Source organism: Elephas maximus, chromosome 4 (assembly GCF_024166365.1).
Source record: "Elephas maximus indicus isolate mEleMax1 chromosome 4, mEleMax1 primary haplotype, whole genome shotgun sequence".
NCBI lineage: Eukaryota > Metazoa > Chordata > Mammalia > Proboscidea > Elephantidae > Elephas > Elephas maximus.
The window spans coordinates 83,789,015-83,814,077 of record NC_064822.1 but is presented as its reverse complement, the minus strand read 5'-3'; the positions used below and the strand labels follow the sequence as shown (position 1 = coordinate 83,814,077).

The window sequence follows — 25,063 nt, the reverse complement described above, 5'->3', positions numbered from 1 at the left end:
CCAGGGCTCCTCCGTAGAGATTTATAGCCTTGGAAACCCTATGGTGTCACTGCGAATTGAAATCAAATAGAAGGGAGTGTGTTTGCGAACTCTGCAAACTTAATGGGATAGTTCTACCATTTTAATATACTATCACTCTTATTAATGTGAGTATATTTTCTTACCAGATGTAATATGGCTTTGTCCTCACTCATAGAGCCTGGGAGGGGAATATTGTCAGGAGCCGGACTGGTGCCTATGATAAAAATGAAACATACTAACAGTTGGGAGAGCAGCAACAAGTAAAAGAGGAAGAAATAATAAGGATGCCAATACAGGCAGGTCAGTAAGGGCAAAGGTCTTAACATGTGGACAAATTATGTACCGTAAAAATTCAAATGTGCCTGTTGTCTCAGAATCAGGGAGAGACCGGCTTAGGTTCACAAGGAAACTAGGCCATGGCAGATTTCCTAATAGAAATGAACATCTGTATAAATAGCCTTCATAACAATAGGTTTTGTGTTTTTTTAAGCTGACTCTGCTCATTTTATCAAATCCATAACTAGTGTAATAATAGAAACTGGGTGAAGGAAAGATGAACAAGTAGTAGCTTAGTAGCTTTTTATGGCTTGAAAAACAGGTTTCTTAAAAAATTACATATGCAAAGCTGTCAACAAAGTATGATAGTCTTCTAACAACATGGTATCTTTCTAAATAAGATGTCATTAAATTAAGAGAAAAAAATCACTTTTAATTTACATCATTTCTTTTTCTAATCTCCCTTTGTTTTTCTGTATTTTATTTATACTGTGGTGTACTCAATAATTCTTTGCCTCTTCACATGACCCATTGTCCTGAATTAAGTTCAGTGCAGACACAAAGGTCAATAGCTAGATAGATTTTGTTTTTTCCTTTTTAAGAGAAAAATATTTAAAGCATGTGTTATTGTTTTAAAATTTATATAGCAATATGAACAAAATGTTTGTCAGTTTCCTCAGGGATATACACTTTGTCCCCATATAAATTTTATTCTGGTTTTTTTAAAATTTTAAGACAGGTAATAGATTCATATGGTCCATAAATCAAGAAGTACAAAATGTTATACATTAAAAATTTTCCCGCCTATCTCTAATTTCCAGACATCCAGTTTCCCTCCCCTTAGACAATGTTATTAATTTTTGTCTACTCTTACAGAGATAATTTGTGAACACATAAATTTTTCCTATCCTTTTTCACAAATTTTTCCTCGCTTTGCTTTTTTGTTTCTTCAAGGAAATTTCTTTTATAACATTCTAAGTTAAGATTTCCCTTATATGTTTTATGCTTGCATAGTATACCATTGCATGGATACACCAAAATCTATTAACCACACTTCTATTGACAGTTAATTTGTTTCAAATATTTTGCTATTATAAACAAGGTTCCCATGAATAAACTTATACATATATCATTTTTCTATGTGTGTATATGTATCTATAGGATGAATTCCCAGAAATCAAACTGCTGTATCACAGGGAATGGACATTTAAAATTTTGATAGATATTGGCAAATTTCCCCCCATTTTCGTTACAATAATTTACATTGCCTACAGTGAAATATGAGAATTTCTTTTTCTCCCAACCATACTAAAAGACTATCTTAGTCTATCTGGCAGGTGAAAAATGGTATCTTGTGGTATATTTTTTAGAAAAAAATTTCCTAATTAGGTGTGAAGTGGAGCATAAAGATACTCTTCAATTAACCTGGAGAATGAATTCTATTCTGCAATTTTGCAGCTTCCCTCAGAGCCCTGGTGGTGTAGTGGTTAAGAGCTCAGCTGCTAACCAAAAGGTTGGCAGCTCCAGTGCACTAGCCACTCCTTAGAAACCCTACCAAGCAGTTCTACTCTATCCTGTAGGGTTGCAATGAGTCAGAATTGACTCGATGGCAACGGGTTTGGTTTTTGGCTTGATATACAAACGATAGAATAGGTACATTTCCCTTGGCTGATTTTTTTTTTTTTTTTTTTGGGTGGAGGGGTTGGGAATGGAAGCCTATACTTCCCATAGTGTCAACTACAGTGGTGTCTCACTGAGAACGGTCAAGAAAAAAAGTACGTTGTTCCCAGAGTCAAGCAGAAAAAAAGGATCTACAAATCATCTAGTTAATTCTCTTGCTCTGAATGGACTATCCCTAATTGGTTTAGAAGAAACTGACAGATTCTAATTATGTTTTTGAGCATTTACTAAGGTGATTCTGCAGCTGTGCCATATTGGAGACCCAGTTGTGTCAAATCAACCTTCGCCATAATGAAATATTGGGGTCCCGTTAATACATATTGTAACATTTGCTCTATCCAAGCAATTGAAAAAAAAAAGAAAACTGGTAACATCCCCATAAATAAAAGCCATGGTTACCTCTTAGGTTTCTTTTCTCCAGACTATAAAATTATTTTATAACATAATATCATTGAGCTACTGAAGATAGTTACTCTAATAGGTTTCCTTCATGTCTTAAGACTATACTGTACTTGAACCCCTCAACAGCTTGCTTACCTTGAGTCTCTATCATCGTAGAAGCTGCTCTTGTATCTTCCTCTTTCTCACAGAATGATCTACAGGCAGGGTCACCAGAAGACATATTCAAAATTTCTGAGCTAGCATCTATCAACAGGAAGAAACTAATAGTGTGAATATTATACAAAATGAGTATTTGCCTATTTTCATTTGCACACATCTCAATAGGTCACAGAACATCAGGCTTATAGTCATAATACCAATACTCTATGTTTATCAGGATCCCTGGTGGCACATTGGTTAAAGTGCTTAGCTGCTACCCTAAAGGTCTGTGGTTCGAACCCACTAGCCACTCTGTGAGAGAAAGATGTGGCAGTCTGCGTCCGTAAAAGATTTCACTCTTGGAAACCCTACGGAACAGTTCTACTCTGTCCTACTGGGTTGCTATGAGTCAGAATCAACTTGACGACAAGTTTGGTTTGGTTTTATAAAATTATTTTTCTTTTCCAAACTCACCGCTTGAAGTTACAGTACTATCTGTGGAGGAAGTGTGTCCAGGCAGTGGTAGTGTGGGATATTCTCTGCCAAAAGAGTAGAAGAAATATTTTGGAAGATCAGGTCCAAAAAATTCTCTTAAAAATTAAATGAATATGCATACAAAGTCAGGCAAACCTGGACTGTGGCAGGTTTTCAGAATTCAAGTGTTCAACACCATTCTCCTTAAGGAAAAGAAAAAATGGAGACAAAAAGTTCAACAACTTGACATTTTTTATTCCAGAGAGGTTGTTTCAAGCAAACATTTTCATACAATTTTAAATGAACCCATATTTACTTTGCTCTTTTAGAGAAGATATGGAAATGGGATGGTATAGGGCACATTGATGCACACACTTCCTCAAAGCTGTATTTACCCCCCAAAATCCAATTTTAAGTATATTTATAAGTTTGATATTTAAAGGAAACAAAATCTGATAAATTTTTGGGCAAAACAAATTCTAAACTTAAAGGGCAGTTAGAGTTTCTTTCATGAACTTAAGTCAAGTTTTCTTTAAACAGAACATTCTACATGGGCGTACGACAGCATCTCTATTTATAGAAATATTATTCAACCTAAATCTTCTAACCTGGTGATTTAAATATGGTTTTAGATTCTCTAGCTAAACAAATCATACGTTTTAATCTTAAGCCATATCTCAAAGATCTGAGGGATAAAGCTAAGTCAGCACTCATTATTTGGAGCTCAAAAGGAGCTTAACAAAATTGTGGTCCCAGCCTTCCATGGCAAGTATCTGAAAGTCTCATTTAAACCCTTTAGTCTTGACCAGTAATCCCTAATTTGGTGGGAACTTTAGGACTTTGGGGTTGATTTATTCACTTCTCTTTTAAAACATTCAGCAGGAGCATAGGCTTTTTAACAGTAAGTTTTTCTAAAAAGTTTATTTTCATTATCATTATTATTTAATTTATAAAAATGAAGCAAGTTAAAATTTAATAAATTAAAACTGAAATCATGCTGATGTATCCAAAACCTTCACAGACAAGGCAAGAAAAAGACATTTAAATATTCCATAATCAAACACAGATCTCCATATTAACTGGTATAATCAATAAGTTTCTGTGGAGGGATGCTGTATGCCATACAAAGCATAAAGAATCTATCTAAGAAAATATTTACCGCAGTCATGGGAAGGTAATGGTTTGACAAGAGTTTGCTGAGTTTGTAGTTACCTAGTACAATAATAGCAGCTTACATTTGTGAAACACATTCAAATTTTCAAAAGCCCATTTATATACAATCTCATTTAATTCTCCCAACAACTTTATGCAATGGGTTTTAGCAAGAAAAAAATTAACTTGTTGCAGGTGAGGAAATTGAGGCCAGAGACCTGAAGTAATTTCCCAAGAGCATTTTGAAGGGTGTAGCCAGTCTTCAAACTCAGACTGGAGTGAAAACTGCGTCCCCTTCACTGAAAACATAACTGCCTCAGAGTATACCTTAACTCTAGCCCAGGCTGCTGGAGAGGCAAAGACATCCCAATTGGCTTAGACTAGTAAAAGATGTATACATAAACTTTTAAAATGTTCACCTCAGATGTTCAGAAACATCCACTATCAAACTTACAGAGCAAGAATTTATAGCTAGTCTGCCTATATATCAATTATATTTGTCAGCCTTCTCTCTCTTATTTCATTTGGTCTCTGCTTTAAAAGTCTTTGGGTCATGAGACCAGAAGAACTAGTTGGTGCCCGGCCACAACCGATGACTGCCCTGACAGGGAGCACAACAGAGAACCCCTGAGGGAGCAGGAGATCAGTGGGATGCAGACCCCAAATTCGCATAAAAAGACCAGACTTAATGGTCTGACTGAGACTAGAAGAATCCCGGTAGTCATGGTCCCCAAACCTTCTGTTGGCCCAGGACAGGAACCATTCCCGAAGACAACTCATCAGACATGGAAGGGACTGGACAGTGGGTAGGAGAGAGATGCTGATGAAGAGTGAGCTATTTGTATCAGGTGGACACTTGAGACTGTGTTGGCATCTCCTGTCTGGAGGGGGGTGGGAGGATAGAGAGGGTTGGAAGCTGGCAAAATTGTCAGGAAAGGAGAGACTGGAAGGGCTGACTCATTAGGGGGAGAGCAAGTGGGAGTATGGAGTAAGGTGTATATAAACTTATATGTGACAGACTGACTTGATTTGTAAACTTTCACTTGAAGCTCAAGAAAAATTATAAAAAAAAAAAAAAAGTCTTTGGGTCAGACCTTATCGACTGAAGCCCTTCATAACATCATTTTAAATTAATTCAACAAACTTTCCTCAAAGGCCCCCTTTGTACCAGGAACAGTGACAAATGCTGGAGACAAACAGATAAAGCACAGTCCTTGTCCTAGAGGAGCAACCAGGCCAGTCAGGGAGACAAAAATGTCAGTCAAATGCTTTATAATATAGTACTCTGCAAATGAAACTTATGGGCACAGAACAGAGTTAACAAAGTGGGTGATGATGGAATTAAATTCTCAAGATTAATTGTACCTTATACCTGGTAGACAGTGAAGAAGAATTCAGGAAGTATGAGTCCATTTTTAGAATCTTTAACTAGGCTATATTGGTAATTAGTATATGCTTATTTAACAACATTGCAATATTTCAATAAGAAATGAATACCCTCAGTTTCATTAAGTATCATAGTTCATAAAAATCAGTAGGAATTGATTGTTTAATAAAACAATATCAGGCCCATTTAACATTCCATAACATAAAAAATCTTTACTATGTGTGGGTTGAAATAACACTTCTTATTGCACTTTAACTACAAAGCTAACTTTGTCAGAAAAGATGTCATCTTGTACCTATCAGGGTCATAGATGCTTGTATTTTAAGAGCTTTGAAAGAGAATGCAGACTTTATTTCCTGTTCCATCAAACCAGTATCCAATATGGGGGAAATGGAAATGCATCATTTCGGCAAACTTTGTAAAAAAAAAAAAAAAAGTCTAATTATTACTTAAATTCAAAATAATAAATACAGCAAAAATATACTTTGCCTCCACTATACCATAAATGATTTGCAATAATGCTCTGTTTAAGCCCTTCTTTTGTCTTATACCTGATCTGTGAAACATTTTAGTGAAAAATCTTTTGATAAATATAGTTTGTTGATTAAACAAGTAATAATCCTGTGAGTTTGAAGAAATCTCATATATCTTGTAGCCATACATTGCTGCATTTTTCTTAAACAGTTGCAAAGGAACCAATTGATTATTACTCCCAAATCATTAATCTTTATAAATCTGTGATCAGAAAACAAGCCCAATATACATAAAAAAATCTCAATTCTAGATTTTTTATAAATTGGATTTTACAATATTTTTCCTGCTTATTACAAGAATAACCAGAGTAAAGAAGGAGATATTTTGTTTTTTACATACAGGATTACAGTTAATGAAAGGTTTTTTCCACTTTTTAGAGATGTAGCCCCTCAGGATGTCTGTGTGAAAGGGAGGCTGGGGGAGTAATTTAGAAAAAAAAAAGCTTTCTATAATTAGGCTCTTTTCTTCCAACCTCAAAAGTCACCCCTATTCAAACCAGCACACCAAACCCACAGAAGAACATAACCTGTACACGCCAACCATGAGACCCTGGCAGATCATGAAAAAGATAATCTACTGGATATATTTTAAAACCAACCAAACGAACCAAAAAACTGATTAAGAGCAAGAAAACAAAAGTTCAGAGAAGAGACTGACTTACTTGTAGAAGATCGCGCAAGTGATTGAGGCTAACATCAGCGAAGAACATACAGCAGGAAGAATTCTCTTCCTGTCCAAGCTATTCAAACATTAACCTGCATAACATTTACATGAAAAGCCATGGTCCAGCCCATTTTCTTTTGACAGTAAGAGCCTAATATAGGGTGGGGTAGCCAACGTACTCAGGGGACAAAGTGAGAGAGATTCTCTCATGGGCTGGGCCAGCAAACACAGGCCACACATACACAGCAGAATTATTTCAAAATTTGGGGAGAAAAATAGGAAGGACAATAAGAAATAACTTTTAAGATATCAGTTAGGGCAATTAGTTGGCCTAGATCATCTCCCCAGGGCTCCTTTGTTTGCTCTTTTAGTTAAAATATAAATTTTACTATAGATTTTATAGTCAGAAACCCTTCCATTAACAAACATTCATGCTACCAATGTAATTTTTACCATTGGATCTACTTTAGGCAATTGATGCTCATCAAAGAAATTAATATGACTTTCTGAGAAATTATTTTTTATTCTATATATCTCAAATAAAGGGATCTATATAGATTCACTTCATTCTAACTTACAAAATCTTGACTCTGTCAGTTTTAATATTCTGAGGAGAGAAACAAAATCAAATATAACTTCAACAGATTACAACAGCTGGAACCTAAATGAAGCCAAAATTTCCTCAAGGAATTTTTTTTTCCTTCAATTTTTAATTAAAAGTATACCACACCCTCATTGTCAGATCTAGAGGCACACCTGCCACTTAGAGGTTCATTTATAATGCAGTTATCAGTCATCTTCTATGTGTTCCTATTTTGCAACTGACAGTGTTATTTACATTCCAAGGTTATTAAGGCTGCACCCATGCACAGCCTGAGAGATCAGGACAGAAGACAATGGCCAGAAAATCTTCTGAGACTATTTCAAAGTTGATCTTGTTCTTTGCCTCATAAATCACTCCCTCTCAGTGATAATATATCTTAGATGAAAACATGTAATATCGTGAAGGATTCCTCAAAGGGATAGTAAGACAATTATTTGGCACCTGTGAGTTTTTGAACCTGTAACCTGTTAAACCTGTTGCCATCGAGTCGATTCCGACTCATAGCGACCCTATAGGACAGAGTAGAACTGCACCATAGAGTTTCCAAGGAGTGCCTGGCGGATTCAAACTGCCAACCCTTTGGTTAACAGCTGTAGCACTTAACCACTACGCCACCAGGGTTTCCGACTTTCTGAACAGTCAAAGAAAATACAGAAGTTCGTCTCCAGGCTCCTCGATCTATGACAAGGTATTCTCTGAACTTCACCCTGCTGTTAATTCTGGATGAAGAGTAACGGCTACCATTTTTGGAGTGTTTACCATGAACCAGGTACTTCACATATGTTACAAAGTATCCTGGTGGGGTGTTACAGATTGAATTGTGTCCCCCTAAAACATGTGTTGTAAATCCTAACCCCTATACCTGTGGTTATAATGTGGTCTGGGAATGGGTTTCTGCTACATTAATAAGAGTATTGGTGCAGGGGTGTTTTAAATCAATCTCTTTTGAGATACAAAAGAGCAGAGTAAGCAAGCAACCAAGAGAGCACAAACAGAGGGGAAGATACTCACCACATGGTCATCAAGGAACCTAGGAGTAGAAGCTGAAAAGCGACGAGGACCTTCCCCCAGAGCAGATAGAGAGAGCCTTCCCCTAGAGATGGCAGCCTGAATTTGGACTTCTAGCCTCCTAAACTGTAAGAAAATTAATTTCTGTTGTTTCAAACCACCCAGTTGTGGTACCTCTGTTTTAACAGCACTAGATAACTAAGACTTGGAGGCAGATTTGAGATGGGACCAAAGCAGAGAAGAGAATCAGCTTAGTTGTCATAGAATTTTTATGAAATTTCTTAATTCTGAGAATATTTGGGGACACAAGCAGATACCTAACAACACGACCAGTTTTGCAGAGACCCAGAAAAACGTTTGGATAAAACTTGAATTCTGCCACAGGTGATGTTCACACTCAAAGTTGAGAAGAGTGAATAGGGAGAGAAAGACAAGATGGCCAGCAGGAACAACTGGGGCCTGGAGAGCAACTGCCAGGAATGAGGAAGAATTCAGGAAGTGTGGGCCAAACGAACAGTAGGATCTAAGTATTGATGAGAGCAGTGGTACTGTGCCATCTTGTACCATTTTGCATTCCCATCAAACTAAAAAAAAGCCAAACCCAGTGCCATTGAGTCGATTCCGACTCATAGGGACTTAGAGGACAGGGTTGAACTTCCACATACAGTTATGGGGCATTCCCATGAAAAAATAACAAATGCTGGTGAGCATGTGGGGAAACTGGAACACTTACCCATTGCTAGTGGAATCCAAAATGGGATAGTCGGATGTATGGTCTTGAGACATACTATAATATGGATGAAGCTAGAAGACAGGCTGAGTGAAATAAGTCAATCACAAAAAGACAAATACTTTCTGACCTCACTTATAATAAAAATAAAAGATAAATGTATAGACGACAAAGTTTATTAGTGGTTTTCAGGGGCAGGAGGAAGGGAGAAAGAGGGGTGGTTAACAGTGACAGAAATATCCCATTAATTAAGGGAGGGTTGCATAGCTGATTATTATAATTGTTGTCAATTAAGTTGTACAACTGTAAAAAGCTGAATTGGCAAAGGTTGTGTGATAGGTATATTTACAAAAATGAAAAGAAAAAAAAAAGAAGAGTAGCCACGATGCCTGCTCATGTACAACCAAAAACATCACGAGATTTGGTTTCTGGGTTTGAAGGTTTGGGGTCATGGTTTTATGGGACATCTCAGTTAACTGGCCTAATAACACATTTAGTGCTTCTGTTCTACCTCCTAGTTCAAAGCATAGTACCTCGAGTCTTATAAGAGAAGGATGTGGAATGTGTGGCTAGTTGTCTCTATGAACAACTGCCTCCTTCACCATTAGACTAGAAGAACTGGATGCTGCCTGGCTACCATTACTGAACATTTTGATCAAAGATTTCATTGAAGAATAATGATAAAAAGGGGGGAAATATAGAACAGAATTTCAGATTTTCATGGACTGCAGACAGCCTGGAGCCATGAAGGTTGGATGAACCCCTGAAACTATTGCCCTGAGATAATCTTTGAACCTTAAACCAGGAATATCCCCTGAAGTCGTCTTAAAAGCAAACAATAGTGTAACTTAACTAGTAAAAAATATCTGCCTTGAGCATTATGCCCTTTTCAGAATTATACATACAGGATCAAATGGACAACAGGAACTCAAAAGATTATATAGGAATCTTAGGAGGCAGTGAATTTATGTTAATGGAGAAGGAACAACTTAGAAAAGGAGGGTGAGAATAGTTACACGATTTGAAGAATGTAATCTATGTCACTGGTACATGTAGAAACTTGAACTTGTGTATGTTTTGCCGTGTATATTCTCAATAACGACAACAAACTAAATAAGATTAATAATAATAAAAGGTCCTTCTATTCATCAGCAACTGGGGAATCAGGACACTGAGATTTGGCTTTCCTCTAAATACGGCCTACTTGGTTTGTTTCCACAGTCTAGTTAGGCCAACACTTAGCTTTTGCAGATATGTATATACATGGGACAGTTCTACTCTGTCCTGTAGGATTGCTATGAGTCAGAATCGACTCGACGGCAGTGGGTTTTTTTTAATATATGTAATCTGTGTGTGCGTGTGTATTTGAATCCTCACACCAACCCTGCAAAATAATATTTCTGTTTCACAAGTGACACAAGTAAATTCAGAGAGGTTAGGCCATTTGTCCGAATTCTTTCACCTAGTAAGTAATAGAGCCACCTTCAAATCCCGTATCTATCCTGTGTGGCTAAAACTTCTATGACATTACTGGGGAAATTGTCAAGTAAATGCAACAGCAGACAGAATAGAATAATGGACCCTTTTGTACTCATCATGCAGATTCAACTATTATCTATCTACAGCCAATCTAGTTTCATCCGTACCTTTGCCCACTAAACTCACCCTTGCATTACTTTGAAGCAAATCCCAGATATCATAACATTTCATCCATAAATATTTCAGTGTGAATCTCTAAAAGATAAAGACTGGAAATATTTTTCTCCCTTCTCTTTTCTCTCTATGCCAAGATACTCCAACCAAATAAATGAATTCATTGGGACAATAAAGTAGCTCTTTTCTCTCCAAGAATGTTTCACATTGAGTACAAATTATTTTACTATGAGATGTAGAAAATGATAGAGATTGAGCTCAGTCATTAAGAGTTCCTGGGACACTAATCTTGTAGTCCTTTGTTCACCTAAAGACCCTCTATGAGCACTGATGTTCACTTTTATCTCACATTGTGCCTTCTAAAGAAGATGCTATAACATAGCTTCCTCTATGAATGAGGAATCCCTGAGTGGCGCAAAAGATTACGTACTGGACAACTAACTAAAAGGTTGGCAGTTCGAACCCACTCAGAGGTGTCTCAGAAGTAAGGCTTGGCAGTCTGCTTCTGAAGGTCACAGCCTTGAAAACCTCATGGAAAGTGGTTCTCTGCATACTTGTGGTCGCCACAAGTTAGAATCGATTTGATCATAACTAAAACAACAACATGAACGTGGGAGAGGAATAAAAAGTAACTCTCAAGTGCTCAGGGTCACCAGCCCAAAGAAAAGAGTCAGAGAGCAACAGGGCAAAGCTGTGAGTTCAACAGGCTCACAGAGTGCTCACTCTCAATGTTTTAAATAGACCCTCTAGGGAGTACAAAAATAAATAAATATCCATTCAACAAATATCAATGGGATGGTTACTGTACACCAGCATCCATGCTAGGTGTGAGATGCACATTGGTTAACATCAAAATAATGGCACTGTTTACAACCTAATACAGGAATAAATAAAAGAAATCAAATAACTTCAAGACAACTAGAATATACGTGACAACCAAGGGAGGACAAAGAACTGGGGTCTAAAAGACAGGCATGAACTGATTTTTTCCCCTGAGTGGGGCAGTTGAGAAATGAGTAATCTGAGGCTCAAAACACATAACTTTTCCAAAGTCACACAGAGGCAGACCCAGGGAAAAAGCTGATCTCATTATTCCTAACCCATTAAGATTTTGACCTCAAGAAGGATTGGAGGTGCTTGATGGTTAACACTTTATGCCACCGCAAGAAAGATTTTATGGGACAGTTGGTTTTTGAAATAGGCCTTCACAGTCAAACAGAATTTTGAGAAGTGGAGAAGTGTGCAGTGTTCTAGGTTGAAAAACAGCATCAAAAGGCCTGTGTGATCTATTCTAACAATACACGCTACTTGCTTTGGTTGATGTATGGGGACAGTCAGTAGGCAGCAAGGGAAATAAGAGCAGAAAGGTAGGTTGCAACTACATTATAGAGAGACTTGAATACCGGAACAGGTTGTTTGTTCTCAAGGCTCTTTAGGTCAACAAAAATCCTACATTTTAAAGTTAAGGAGTTAAGAAAATGCCATCATTTTAGGACCCATTGTGATTGATGTGGCAGTCTGTGTCCCTAAAAATTTACAGCTTTGGAAACCCTATGGGGCATTTCTACTCTGCCCTCTAGGGCTACTATGAGTCAGAATCAACTCGAGGGCAATGGGTTTGGTTTTTGGTTTGGTGACTGAAAACTTCATGAAGCACAATTCTACTCCGACACACACGGGGTTGCCATGAGTCAGAATTGACTCAACGGTAATGTAATTACCATCTTATATTTTTATATCTTATCTTGTAATTTTTATTTTATGTTTTGCTCTAATTCCCCCATAAAAAAAATACTTATTACTAATTACAAGTTTAGAAGCATTTTCTAAGGAGAGCTTTCTGTTTAAGAAGTAGGCGTGGGAGGCAAGAAGGGGTGAGAACTGGGGATTTGCTCAAGAGACAGGAGTGAGGGCGTGGAAAGTGGAGCTAATAAACGGCACGGATTCTTCAGTGGAGCAGAAACCTGGAGTGAGAATAGAGAGGTTTGGTGAATCAGTCACAAAATGCAGCCAACAGACTAGTTCCTGAGGTCTACAGAAGAAAGGATACAGAAGGTGGCATGAAAGCCTTCAGGGAAACCATACCATTTCCCAGGGACATTTGACAAGAGTTTCTATTTTGATCCCTGTTAGTACCTATTTCTTAATGGGTGTCAAAGCCATAAACAAAACAATTCAAACCACATATCCTAATGGGGGTAGATTAGGAGGTCCTTTTTAGAATGTAAGGCAGTACATTTCTTAGTAAATAAAAAAAAAATACTTTCAAGGTAACAATGAGTGATTATTATGATTAAATGTCTAAATTCAGTGTGCTAGGAGGGGTTGTGGAAAGGGCATAACCTTTGGAGCCAGACAAACCTGAAGTTGAATCCCAGGTTTGCTACTTGCTAGCTGAGTGATCTTGGGCAAGTTATTTAACCTCCCTGAACTTCAGTTGCCTCATCTTTCAAAGGCAGAGAATACCTACCATTCACAACTGTGGAGAAGATTAACAAGATGACGTGTGGGAATGCTGTCCTACACAGCACCTGGTACGCAACTGATGTTTATTGTTTCCTCCTTTCTGGCAAATTCAGTGCCAAATAAAGGGGAAATTACTAATAACCAAACATCCTGTAAGCTTCCAAGTTCAACTTCCTTTATTAAAATGTTGCTAAATAATAGCAAAATAGATTCATTTCCTTTTTTGTTCCAATTCTTAGCTACTCAATAGGACAGGTACTAAGAAACAGAAAAATATCAGATATATACACTTAAAAGGAAAAATGACAATAACTCTTACACTCAGTTGTAAAAAGGCAAATAACCCAATTTTAAAATTGGGCAAAGGATCTGCATAGACATAGCTCCAAAGAAGATATACAAATGACTAATAAGCACATGAAAAGATTCTCAACATCATTAGTGATTAGAAAATAACAACAAGAAATGAAATGCCATACCCACTAGGATTGCTATATTGCCAATACAAGCGTTGGCAAAAATGTGGAGAAATTGGAACCCTTATATGTTGCTGGTGGGATTGTAAAATAGTGCAGCCACTTTGAAAATCAGTTTGGCAGTTTCTCAAAATGTTAAACATAGAGTTACCATATGACACAGCAATTTTACCGGAGATATACCCAAAAGAACAGAAAACCTATGTTTACACAAAAACTTGGACACAAATGTTCATAGCAGCATTATTCGTAATAGCCAAAAAGTAAAAACAACTCAAACGTCTGTCAACTGATAAATGAAGAAACAAAATGTGGTATATATCCATGTAATGGAATAGTATTCGGCCATAAAAAGAAATGAAGTCCTGATAAAAATAATTCAAGTCACTGCATTGTACACGTAAAAAATGTTGAAATGGCAAATTTTTTTATCATATAGTCACCACCATAAAAAAAAATTAATTAAAAAAAAAAAAAGATGTTCATGGCAGCACTATTCACAATAGCCAAAACGTAGAAACATCCTAAATGTCCATCAAAGATAACAAAACGTGGTACTTAAACACAATAGAATAAAGATAACCTCTAAGGGGATCCCCTTTGCAAGAGGCCACAAAGTAGGGCAATGCCCGCAAAGAATCCTATGCCACGGTCAGGTGCGAATAGTAGTTCTCCACCAAAGAGGAGAGGAGCATTGAATGGCTGGGCAGGTCACTTAAGGAAACGCTCCCAGGCCATTGAGATGTGGCTGGAGCATCTTGCAATCAGCGCTTCCTCAGTCTACAGCCTGAGCGTGGTACTTAAACACAGTCATAAAGAGAAATGAAGTCCTGATACATCCTACAACATGGATGAACCTTGAAAACAGTATGCTAACCAAAAAAACCCAGTCACAAGACACCGCATGTGATTCCTTTCATAGGGACTGTTCAGAATAGGCAAATCTATAGAGACAGAAAATAGATTTATGGTTACTGGGTGGAAAGAGGAAACCCTGGTGGTGTAGTGGTTAAGTGCTACAGCTGCTAACCAAGAGGTCAGCAGTTCGAATCCACCTGGTGCTCCTTGGAAATTCTATGGTGCAGTTCTACTCTGTCCTATAGGGTTGCTATGAGTCAGAATTGACTCGACAGCAGTAGGTTTGGGTGGAAAGAAGTCAGGGAAAATGGGGAGTGACTGCTAATGGGTACAGGGTTTCTTTCTAGGGTGATGAAATGTTCTAAAATTGATCATGGTCATGGTTGAACAACTCTGTAAATATATCAGAAATTACTAATTGTACAATGGAAACTGGTGAATTATTTGGTGTCTGAATTTTATCTCAGTAAAGCTGTTAAAACAAAAAGAAAAGGAAGAATAACAGATTGGCAGATCCTGAAAGGGAACTGTCTGCTCTATTTGATTGAGAAGACCATGTTGCTCATGCTCAGACTATAGACTGAGGAAGCACTGATTGCAAGATGCTCCAGCCACATCTCAATGGCCTGGGGGGGTTTCCTTAAGGGACCTGCCCAGCCATTCGATGCCACTCTCCTCTTCGGTGGAGACATACTATCTGCACCTGACTGCGGCATAGGATTCTTTCCAGGCATTGCCCTACTTTGTGGCCTCTTGCAAAGGGAAGGCCCTTAGAGGTTATCTACCTTGGCCCAGTTCTTAGAGATATAATGAGATCGGAGACTTCTTACAGTCATTAGTCAATTTAAATCTTAAACCAGCCCGCCTCTCAAACAATATGCTCAGTACACGTCATCAAAATTTCCATTTGGTTACATATATCCCAGAGTTTATACTATACAAGGGGTAGAAAGCTCCCCAAATGACTGAGTTTTAATTTCCTGCCATCAAAGGTTGATACTTCTCATGCATCTGACTTACACTTGCTGTAAGAGTGTCCTTAATACCTGAAAAAAAAGAATACCCATAGAAGGAGCATCAGGATACACTAGTATTAAAAATGAAATTGAAATCTAGTTCAATACTCACTTCCATACTTAGGTCATCACTCATCCTGATGCAACCTGAAAGATCTGTTCCTGGGTGGGGACCACCTGGGGGGCCTGGGCACCTGGCAGTAGAAGGTAGAGTTACTGACTGCAGGTAGTGAAACTAGAAATTTACCCCAAATATAGGGAACTCTTTTTTTTTTTTTTTTAAGCAGATACCAAACTATAATATCGTTTTTCCCCATCTCAGTTTTACTAAATTTCTAATTAAGCTCATGACTTAAGTAAAACCCATGAAAGAGAACTCCCACCTCCATCAGGGAGAGGTCACAAACCACAGAAAGACCAGCCAAAAATGAAAATGAAGAATTTGCAATTCAGAGTCTGGCTTCCTCACCCTCAATACAGAAGGGAAATTTCTTTTGGGTAGACAGTGCCCACAAACTCAGCTGACATTCCTGAACTTCCTAAGGATGGTCAGGCAGTATACTCAAAATGGCAGGTAAGCACACACCAGCATCAGGACCAGGTGGGTGTGGGGACAGGGATAGGCTCCTAAAGACCCCCTATAGGAAGAGAAATATGATCCAAATCCACATGACTAAAAAACAAACAAAAAACCTGGCTAAATGACTTGGCAATATATGGTATATTTCTGAAAACTGGGAGACATTGTAGGTTGCCTAATTTGTCTTTCAAACAGTGGAATGAATAATATGAAATTCAAAAGAAAACAAGAAAACTATTGAGATGTTTTTGTTTTAAGATAGTTAATTTGCAGAAAGTTAAAGAAGTTCCACAAAAAAAAAAAAAAGTTACAATCTCAGAATATTAAAATCTAACTGACTAAAATGTTAAGCAATGGGATTAGGCCACCCATGAAGAGTAGGGTGAGTAAATTTTGCCTTTTTATCTTACTTTTGTCCTCTTGTCACATCCAAAGCACCATCCTTTATTTCTCCATATTTTGGCCTTTCACATGAAGCTACATATGAGAAAACTGTCAATCCCACTTTTGGAATTCCTGTAAAGCTGTCCAGATGTAAGGCATCTGCAGAACAGGTAAGAATGAAACTAGAGATTAATTTCTGGTTTAAACTATATTAAAGTATAAAATCTCCTCTTGAGATTGGCCATTTCTGAAAAAGCAAAGGTGAATCCAATTAGACTAACATTTTAACATAAACTCTTGAATATCTAGTCACATGGGACGGAAATAGCAAATATTAAAAAAAGAAGAAGAGAAAAACCCTTGCACACTACAGAGTTAGCAAACTACAGCCCATGAACCAAATAAGCCAGTCTCCTGCTTTTGTTCGCAACGTTTATTGGAACACAGCCATGCCCATTCATTTACATATTGTCCCTGGCTGCTTTGACACTGCAACAACTGAGTTGAGCAGGTGCAACAGAGACTATATGGCCCCTAAGGCCTGAAATATTTAGTACCTGGCCCTCTACAGAAAAAGTTTACCAACTCCTAAAAAGAAAAAGGTTAGGGAGCACGATTAGAACCTGCCAAAGAGTGACGCAGAATAAGGTGCAGTAACATTCTATTCCTTCTGAGAAATCTTGTTACATGTGTTCCAGAGTCAAGTAAGCAGCAGTTTAAAGGAAAGAACGTTGGCTTTGGAGTCAATCACACTATTTTAGTTCAAATTCTGGCTCTGCCACATACCAGATATGTGATCTTGAATAACTATTCTGAGCCTCAGCTTCCTTAACATGTCACATGATCTTGGGCAAATAACTAACTCTGTGTTTCTGTGTCTCCTCATCTTTAAAATGGGAATATATTAGCATCTATCTCATAGGGATGTAGTGAGAATTAAATGAGTTAATAGATAGGTTAAGAGAAAAGAACTGAGCCTGGCACATAGCAAGTACTTTAGGTGTTGTCATTGGTGGTGTGTTTTGATTATCACTGAGTTATTGTGAAAAAAAAAAAAAAGTAGTATCTAAAAAGCACTAGTCTATGGTCTGGTACAAAATAGCCACTTCATAAATGACAGTTGTTTTCCTTCTCTGGTTTAAATGATCGCAAATCAGTATAAATTTTTATTCCTTCTGTAATGGTTAATGTTATATGTCAACTTGGCTATGCCATCGTTCTCAGTATTATGTAACTATCCTCCATTTTGTGACCTGATGTAATTATTCTTCATTTTGTGATCTGATATAATTATCCTCCATTTTATGATCTACTATAAGTAATGTAATCACTTCTGAGATGTGATCTGATGTGATCAGCCAATCAGTTGTATGGGGAGTTTTGCTGGGGGTATGACTTGAAACCAATATATATATATATATGTATATATATATATGTGTATATATGTGTATATATGTACATATATGTACATATATGTATATATATGTGTGTATATATATATATATATACACATATATACATATATACACACACACATATACATATATAGAGAGACAGAGAGACACTCTGGAAAAGCTCACTTGCTTGCTCTGGATCCTGCATCTGACTTGTCATCATCTGACCTTCAGTTCTTGGGACTTTAGCCAGGGGCCTACTGTACTGCCTGCCATTCTTGGGATTCATCGGCCTCCACAGTCTGTGAGCCTACAGTCTGCTGTCTTACCTGCTGATCTTGGGTTTGTCAGCCCTGCAGCTCTGTAAATCAGGAAAAGCCTGCAGCCTGACACCTGACCCATCAGCTTGGGACTTGACAGCCTTTACAACCACATGAGCCATTTCCTTGATATAAATATTTCTCTCTGTATATATATTTGCTTTACTGGTTTTGCTTCTCTAGAGAACTCAGCCTAAGACACCTTCTTAAATTTATTTTTGATAACCCACCCATTTCTTTTGTCATTCTAGAGGTAGTCATTTATTTTGGCTTTCAACTACATCCAGATTATCATGAGAGTTGCCATTTCTTTGAGCATTGCCTACGATAAAGCTCATTCTCCTTAGCCTGCCTGGCATTCAATTATATCCACAGTGGATCTACAACCTGCTTCTCCAACCTTATAGTCTACTATATCCCAACCCAAATCCTCTTTATTCCAAAATGACTTGTTTGGTTTTGACTCTTCTTCAACACAAGGCTTTTGAATTTTTGCCTCCGTTTTTTTGGTTCATGTCTTTCTCCCCCAACTGGAATATTTTTTCCATGCGTTTTGCTTTTCTAAATCCAACCTATCCCTCAAAGTCTGGTTCAACTCTCACTTCTTCTATGAATCCTTCTCTGACTACCACATTCTTAATCCAGGTCTTAGCTCTTCACCAGTTTGTGAACTATTTTAGTGCTTATTCTTTATTATATGTAACATGCTGCTTTGCTCAGAGTAGGTGCTCAAATACATGTTGATGGATTGAATTCAGGGATGATTATTCAAGTATTCAACAACTGTTTATATCCAAATATTATTGTAATTGATTCTTTCCCCTCTCATTCCTCGTGATATCTGATCAGCAGTAGGAGATGGGCTATCCATGCTTACCAAGCAGTGGTGTGTACCAGCACACACACTTCAAGGTCAGGGCTGCCTGATGTATTCTTGTCCCTTGGCCACTATATAGTTTGTAGCCACACTGCTTCTGAAGGGAAAATCAAGTATCATTAGCTACCTAAAAGGATATGTCATAATATTTTTTAATAATCTATGTCTTCATCTGCAAAGGTAGAAAGAATGTCATTAGTCTCAGATGACTCTGTGAGAGTGGTCAAGAAGAAAAGATGTCAGGTAAAAAGGATGTTCATTCTTTTGATCAAAAGGCATAGCATACGGTGTATTATTTTTTATCACACATACCAAAGGTTTAACCATATGAGTAAAGCATAATTCTTATAAAAAATTACAGTTTAATATTTCAATAGAATTATGGCATCATTTCCAATAACTGGCACTTGGATAAAAACAAAGTTTGTTCTTACAGAGGGTTTGAGGAAAGAAGTAGGGGTGAAGGGCATGCTTGGTTACGTAACTCTTTTTCACGATGCTGCTATTAAATTTTTAAAAGACAGTACCATTTCTTAAGGCCACCCAGGACTGTGTGTACATGTATGATAAAAGAAACAAAGACGTGTGTACTATTTCATCTGATAATCTCTTGAAGGAAAGGAGTAGTTTAGAGGTCTAAAACTACTAACATATAGTGGATTTAGCTTTATATTGCAGCATGGTAGTTGACTCCCAATTGGTTCTAAAATAATTTTAAGAGTATAAACTTACCAATTGTTGTTGAGGAGGTTGTTGAATTATATCGGTGCAAGACAAGGGCTCATAGTGAGGAAACTCCTCATCTAAATAGCTCTGTCATAAGAAAGCTGTAGAGTGTATTCAAAAACAGAGTGGTGAAATGGTCAAAGATACAAAACTCACTAGATTTAAGATATGATGCCACCTGTGGTGGTTAAATTTGACCACTTCTTCATCTTGTATTCTAGTTTAAAGGAACAAGTTTATAACTGTAAACCTCTCATTGCATTTTCCCCATTAATTGAGCTAGGAATGAAATCCAAAGAGCAGAACAAGAATCTAAATGGCTTTGTCATTGAAATCTTTAGGAAGAGGCAAAGGAAACTTGTAAACATAACTCAGAAGAGTAAAAATGGTGTCTGTGAAATTTTTTTCAGCAATAAAATTGTGGCTGTAGTTCCAGAGGTAGATACATATCTATCATGGTTATATTATGATAGAAAATTTTATTGGTTAAAGCATGATTGATTAAAACATGTATAAAAATGGAGGTTTTTCTAGCTCATCTTGTTGCAGGGGGCTTTTTAGGCACTCTGCCCAGCTTACTGTCCCACGTGGATAAATTTTGTTCTGCTTAAACAGGTATGTCTGTACTATGCCCTGGGAATAGATACATGCAATTACTCCTCTTTCTTTCCTCTTCCTTCAGTGCCAACCTTCCTATACCCCCATCTTATTCATTACAAACAAAAAGGAAGGAGAAATTCACCAAGCTTCATAAGGGAAAGAAATACTTTAAACTTTAATTGGGATATCTTGAGATATTCAGACAGAAGGGAATTGAAAATTTAATACAAATATGATTATACGATTCACACTATGTGAGATTTCAAAACAGGCAAAATTACAGAGACAGTAAAAAGATCCGTGATTACCGGGGCTGGTAGGGGTTTGGATGGGGAGGGGGAGAGGAGGAATAGGTAGAGCCCAGGACATTTTACAGGCAGTGCGAGTATCCTATATGATACTGTAATGATGGACACATGACACTATGCATTTGTTGAAACATACAAGACTGTACAATACAAAGAGTGAACCCTAATGTAAACTATGGAACTTAGTTAATAGTAATGTATCAATTTTGGTTTATCAATTATAACAAATGTACCACACCAATGCAAGTAGTTAATAACAGGGGAAACTGTGGGCAGGGGAAGAATAGGGATATATAGGAGCTCTGTACTTTTTGTATAATTTATCTGTATTCCTAAAGCTGCTCTAAAAAAGAATATTTAAAAAAAAAAATACGAACAGGAGAAAAAGGATGTAGTAACCGTGAAAGCCCATTCAAGAACAAATAACCAAACCCAGTGGCATCTAGTTGATTCTGACTTATTGTGACCCTATAGGATGAGTAGAACTGCCCCATAGGGTCTTCAAAGAGCGGCTGGTGGATTCAAACTGCTGACCTTTTGGTTAGCAGCCTGAGTTTTTAACCACTGTGCCACCAGGGCTCTAAGTATTCAAAATTTCAACATGTGATTATAAATTGGATGGTGTGCCCTTACCACCAGAAAGGAGGCTTAACTAAAATCAGCTTTCCAGTCACTTCCAAATATTCATCTCTGGAATATGGAAATGGAAAAACAAAAACAAACCTACTTAACTCTGAGTTACATAGTAGCATCTTACTAATTTGGCAATCCAACATAGCCAAGAACCAGAAAATATGGTTTGGCTTATGACCCTAATTTGCATATGGTCTGGCTTATGATCCTAATTTGTATTCACCTTTGCATCCTTCTTTATGTATCTGGAGTTCAATCTTTTGAAAAACCAAAATAGATGTTGATGTCTGTGCCCTTTATTCATGTGGCAAACCCTCACTCTCCGACTCAGACAGTGGGCTCTGAATTTATACGTAATTCTCACAAGCTTGACTGTTTTCTCAGCCCACAGATGATTAAAAGCAAAAATTAAATGAGGATAGAGAGTTCTGCTAGATGGAAACATGTTAATAGCTGCACTATTTTTTTTTTAATCACTAACAACCAGGAAAATTTAAAAACAGCAGATAATCTGGTGTTCAAAAAACATAAAAATCCTAGTGCTTCTTAAAGACCAACAGATTTATACCTCAATAGCCTGAGGAAATTCTGAGTCATGACAATAATGCTAACATATGTGAAAAGAAGTACATGATCTAATGTTAATTTTTTTCTGGAAAAAAGATTTTGAAAGCTTCAATTATGTGGAAAATTCAGCCACGTAAAAATTCTATTTTGTATAAATAACTTATTTTTTAACTAAACTTGACATAGTGTTACTAGGCCCAACAGGAACATTTTTTCATTATTATTAATTTTTATTGTGCTTTAAGCGAAAGTTTAGAAATCAGGTCAGTCTCTCATACAAAAATTTACATACACCTTGCTATATACTCCTAATTCTCACCCCCTAATGAGACAGTCCTTTCCCTCCACACTCTCTCTTCGTGTCCATTCGGGAAGCTTCTGGCCCCTCTGCCCTCTCATCTTCCCTCCAGACAGGAGATGCCCACATAGTCTCACGTGTCTACTTGAGCCAAGAAGCTCGTTCTTCACCAGTATCATTTTCCATCCCATAATCCAGTCCAATCCCTGTCTGAAGAGTTGGCTTTGGGAATGGTTCCTGTCTTAGGCTAACTGAAGGTCTGGGGATCATGGCCTCCGGGGTCCTTCTAGTCTCAGTCTGACCATTAAGTCTGGTCTTTTTATGAGAATTTGGGGTCTGCATCCTACTGCTCTCCTGCTCCATAAGGGATTCTGTGTTACGTTCCCTGTCAGGGCAGTCATCGGTTGTGGCCAGGCACCATCTAGTTCTTCTGGCTTCAGGCTGATGTAGTCTCTAGTTTATGTGGTCCTTTCTGTCTCATAGGCTCATAATGACCTTGTGTCTTTGGTGTTCTTCATTTTTCCTTGCTCCAGGTGGGCTGAGACCAATTGATGCTTCTTAGATGGTTGCTTGCTAGTGTTTAAGAACCCAGACACCACTCTCCAAAGTGGGATGCAGAATGTTAAGAAAACATTTAAAAAAGAAAAATATATATATATATATATATATATATATATATTCTAACCTATTTAAGTAATTAAAATGTTTAATTATTAATACTTAGAATTTCATTTCAATTTTACAATTTTAGATTTAGATTTCTAAATTTTTAATTAGAATTAGATTTTTAAAAATTCTCTGTGTTAACTATATTAAGAAACAAGGCCTTCTCCTTCTTCTGACCTATATCCAAGCAACAGCAACCAAAGCTTTCAGAAGTGGCCACTGTTATGTTTCTAAAGGTTGTGTATCTCTAAAAGCCTGCCCTTGAATTACCAAACTAAGCTTGTGTTTCAGAAGAAATAATAAGACTACCTAAGTTACCCATCTGCTTCCTACCAGGCAATCTTGAGTTTTGGAAATAGTCCATCCCAAAGCATTCAAATTATGAACCTTATTTCAACAAAGGTTCAGTGCGATATATAACAACTATTTCCATATGTCTCATAAGGCAAAACAAGCTGGCTCATGACCCTAATTTGTATTCACCTTTGCATTCTTCTTTATGTATCTGGAGTTGAATCTGCAATGTCTCTAGGACATTTAGGGTTCATATGGAAGCAAATAAAACAATGGCCACCATATCCCCTGCTGTTACCATCTGTGACGTGGGATGAAACAGGTGTCTTGGATACATTGCCTCTGAAAGGAAGCAGAGATAAAGCAACTTTCTAAATGGCTATGCAGTGAGGCTTTCAGGCAAAGGCCTCAGAATTAATTGGCTGTTGATAATCAGAACCATAACATTATTAGAGCTGGGGAAGGTTAGCTATCAATGTTAGCTGATACATCTGGGGTAGGGACTTTATGTTCTAACACAATACATATGTTCCTCAGAAAACCTTATGTTAATTAAAATTGTGCGTTACAAACATCAGGGTTCGTGAAAACAAACAAACAAAAAAATAAACTGGCAAACAAAGAGACAATATTCACAACACATATATCTGATGAAGGGCTTGTACCCAAAATATATAAAGAAATTTTGCAACTCAATAATAAAGAAAACCTAATTTAAAAATGGGTAAAGGACTTAAACAGATACTTCATAAGGAATATATAAATTGACCAAATCAGCACATGAAAAAATGCTCTACCTCGTCATGGTTGTGTGCCATCAAGTCAATTCTTACTCATAGTGACCCTATAGGACAGAGTAGAACTGTCCCATAGGGTTTCCTAAATTATAATCTTTATGGGAACAGACTATCAGGCTTTTTGTCCCATGGAGCCACCAGGTAAGTTCGAACTGTCAACTTTTTGGTTAGCAGCCTAGTGCTTAACCGTTGTGCCACCAAGGCCCCTTCAATATCATTAGTCATCAGAAGAATGCAAACTAAAACCACAGTGAGATACCACTAGACCCTCCCTAGAATGGCTAAAACTAAAATGATTGACACCACCAAATATTGAAGAAAATGTGAAGCAATTAGAACTCCCACCCATTGCTGGTGGGAGTGTGAAATGCTACAAATACTTTGGAAACTGGCAGTTTCTTAAAATGTTAGAGACTACAACTACACTATGACCTCACAATTCCACCCCTAGATATTTATCCAAGTGAAATAGAAACATATGTCCACATAAGAACCTATACATGAACGTTCAAAGAAGCTTTATCTATAATAACCCAATACACACAATAGGAGAAGAGATAATCAAACTGTGGGCTATTCATACAAAGGAATACTACTCAACAGTAAAAGGGATATACAATTGATTAACATGACACAGGTGAATCTCAAAAATACCATCCAGAGGGAAAGAGGACAGACACAAAAAAGTACACACTGTATAATGCAATTTTAAATCAGATCAGACGTTGCTCCTTATGGTAGTGGGGTTGGAAGAACTAAGTGGGAAGTGGCATAAGGGAGCTTTTTGAGGTGATTCAAGTTTTGTGTTTTGATAAGCATTAGTCAAAGTGGTTGAAATGTACACTTAAAATCTGAGCATTCTATGGTATTTAATTATACCCCAGTAAGAAAGAATTAAAACATTAAAGCAAAAAATAATAACAACAGGGTTTATAGAATTAGGGCAACATCACTAATATATATATATATATATTCTACATTGTAACCAGATCACTAACAAAAATAATTATTAAATTATTAGTACCTAGTAGGAAGAAAACTGGAAACCCTGGTGGCGTAATGGTTAAGTGCTACGACTGTT

General features: G+C 37.2%; 1 protein-coding gene across 1 annotated transcript in view; it reads right to left on the bottom strand.

Annotated features, from left to right (window-relative positions):
• Window positions 1-25,063, bottom strand: part of IRAG2 (inositol 1,4,5-triphosphate receptor associated 2) — a 109,062-nt gene that overhangs the window by 24,846 nt on the left and 59,153 nt on the right. Inside the window, exons 20-27 of the mRNA XM_049884844.1 lie at window positions 19,826-19,906; window positions 19,094-19,190; window positions 16,529-16,661; window positions 15,651-15,732; window positions 3,148-3,194; window positions 2,992-3,056; window positions 2,515-2,622; window positions 165-235 (exon numbers count right to left, since the gene is read on the bottom strand). Coding sequence (XP_049740801.1) covers window positions 165-235; window positions 2,515-2,622; window positions 2,992-3,056; window positions 3,148-3,194; window positions 15,651-15,732; window positions 16,529-16,661; window positions 19,094-19,190; window positions 19,826-19,906 — 684 coding nt within the window. The remainder of the gene's footprint in view (window positions 1-164; window positions 236-2,514; window positions 2,623-2,991; window positions 3,057-3,147; window positions 3,195-15,650; window positions 15,733-16,528; window positions 16,662-19,093; window positions 19,191-19,825; window positions 19,907-25,063) is intronic.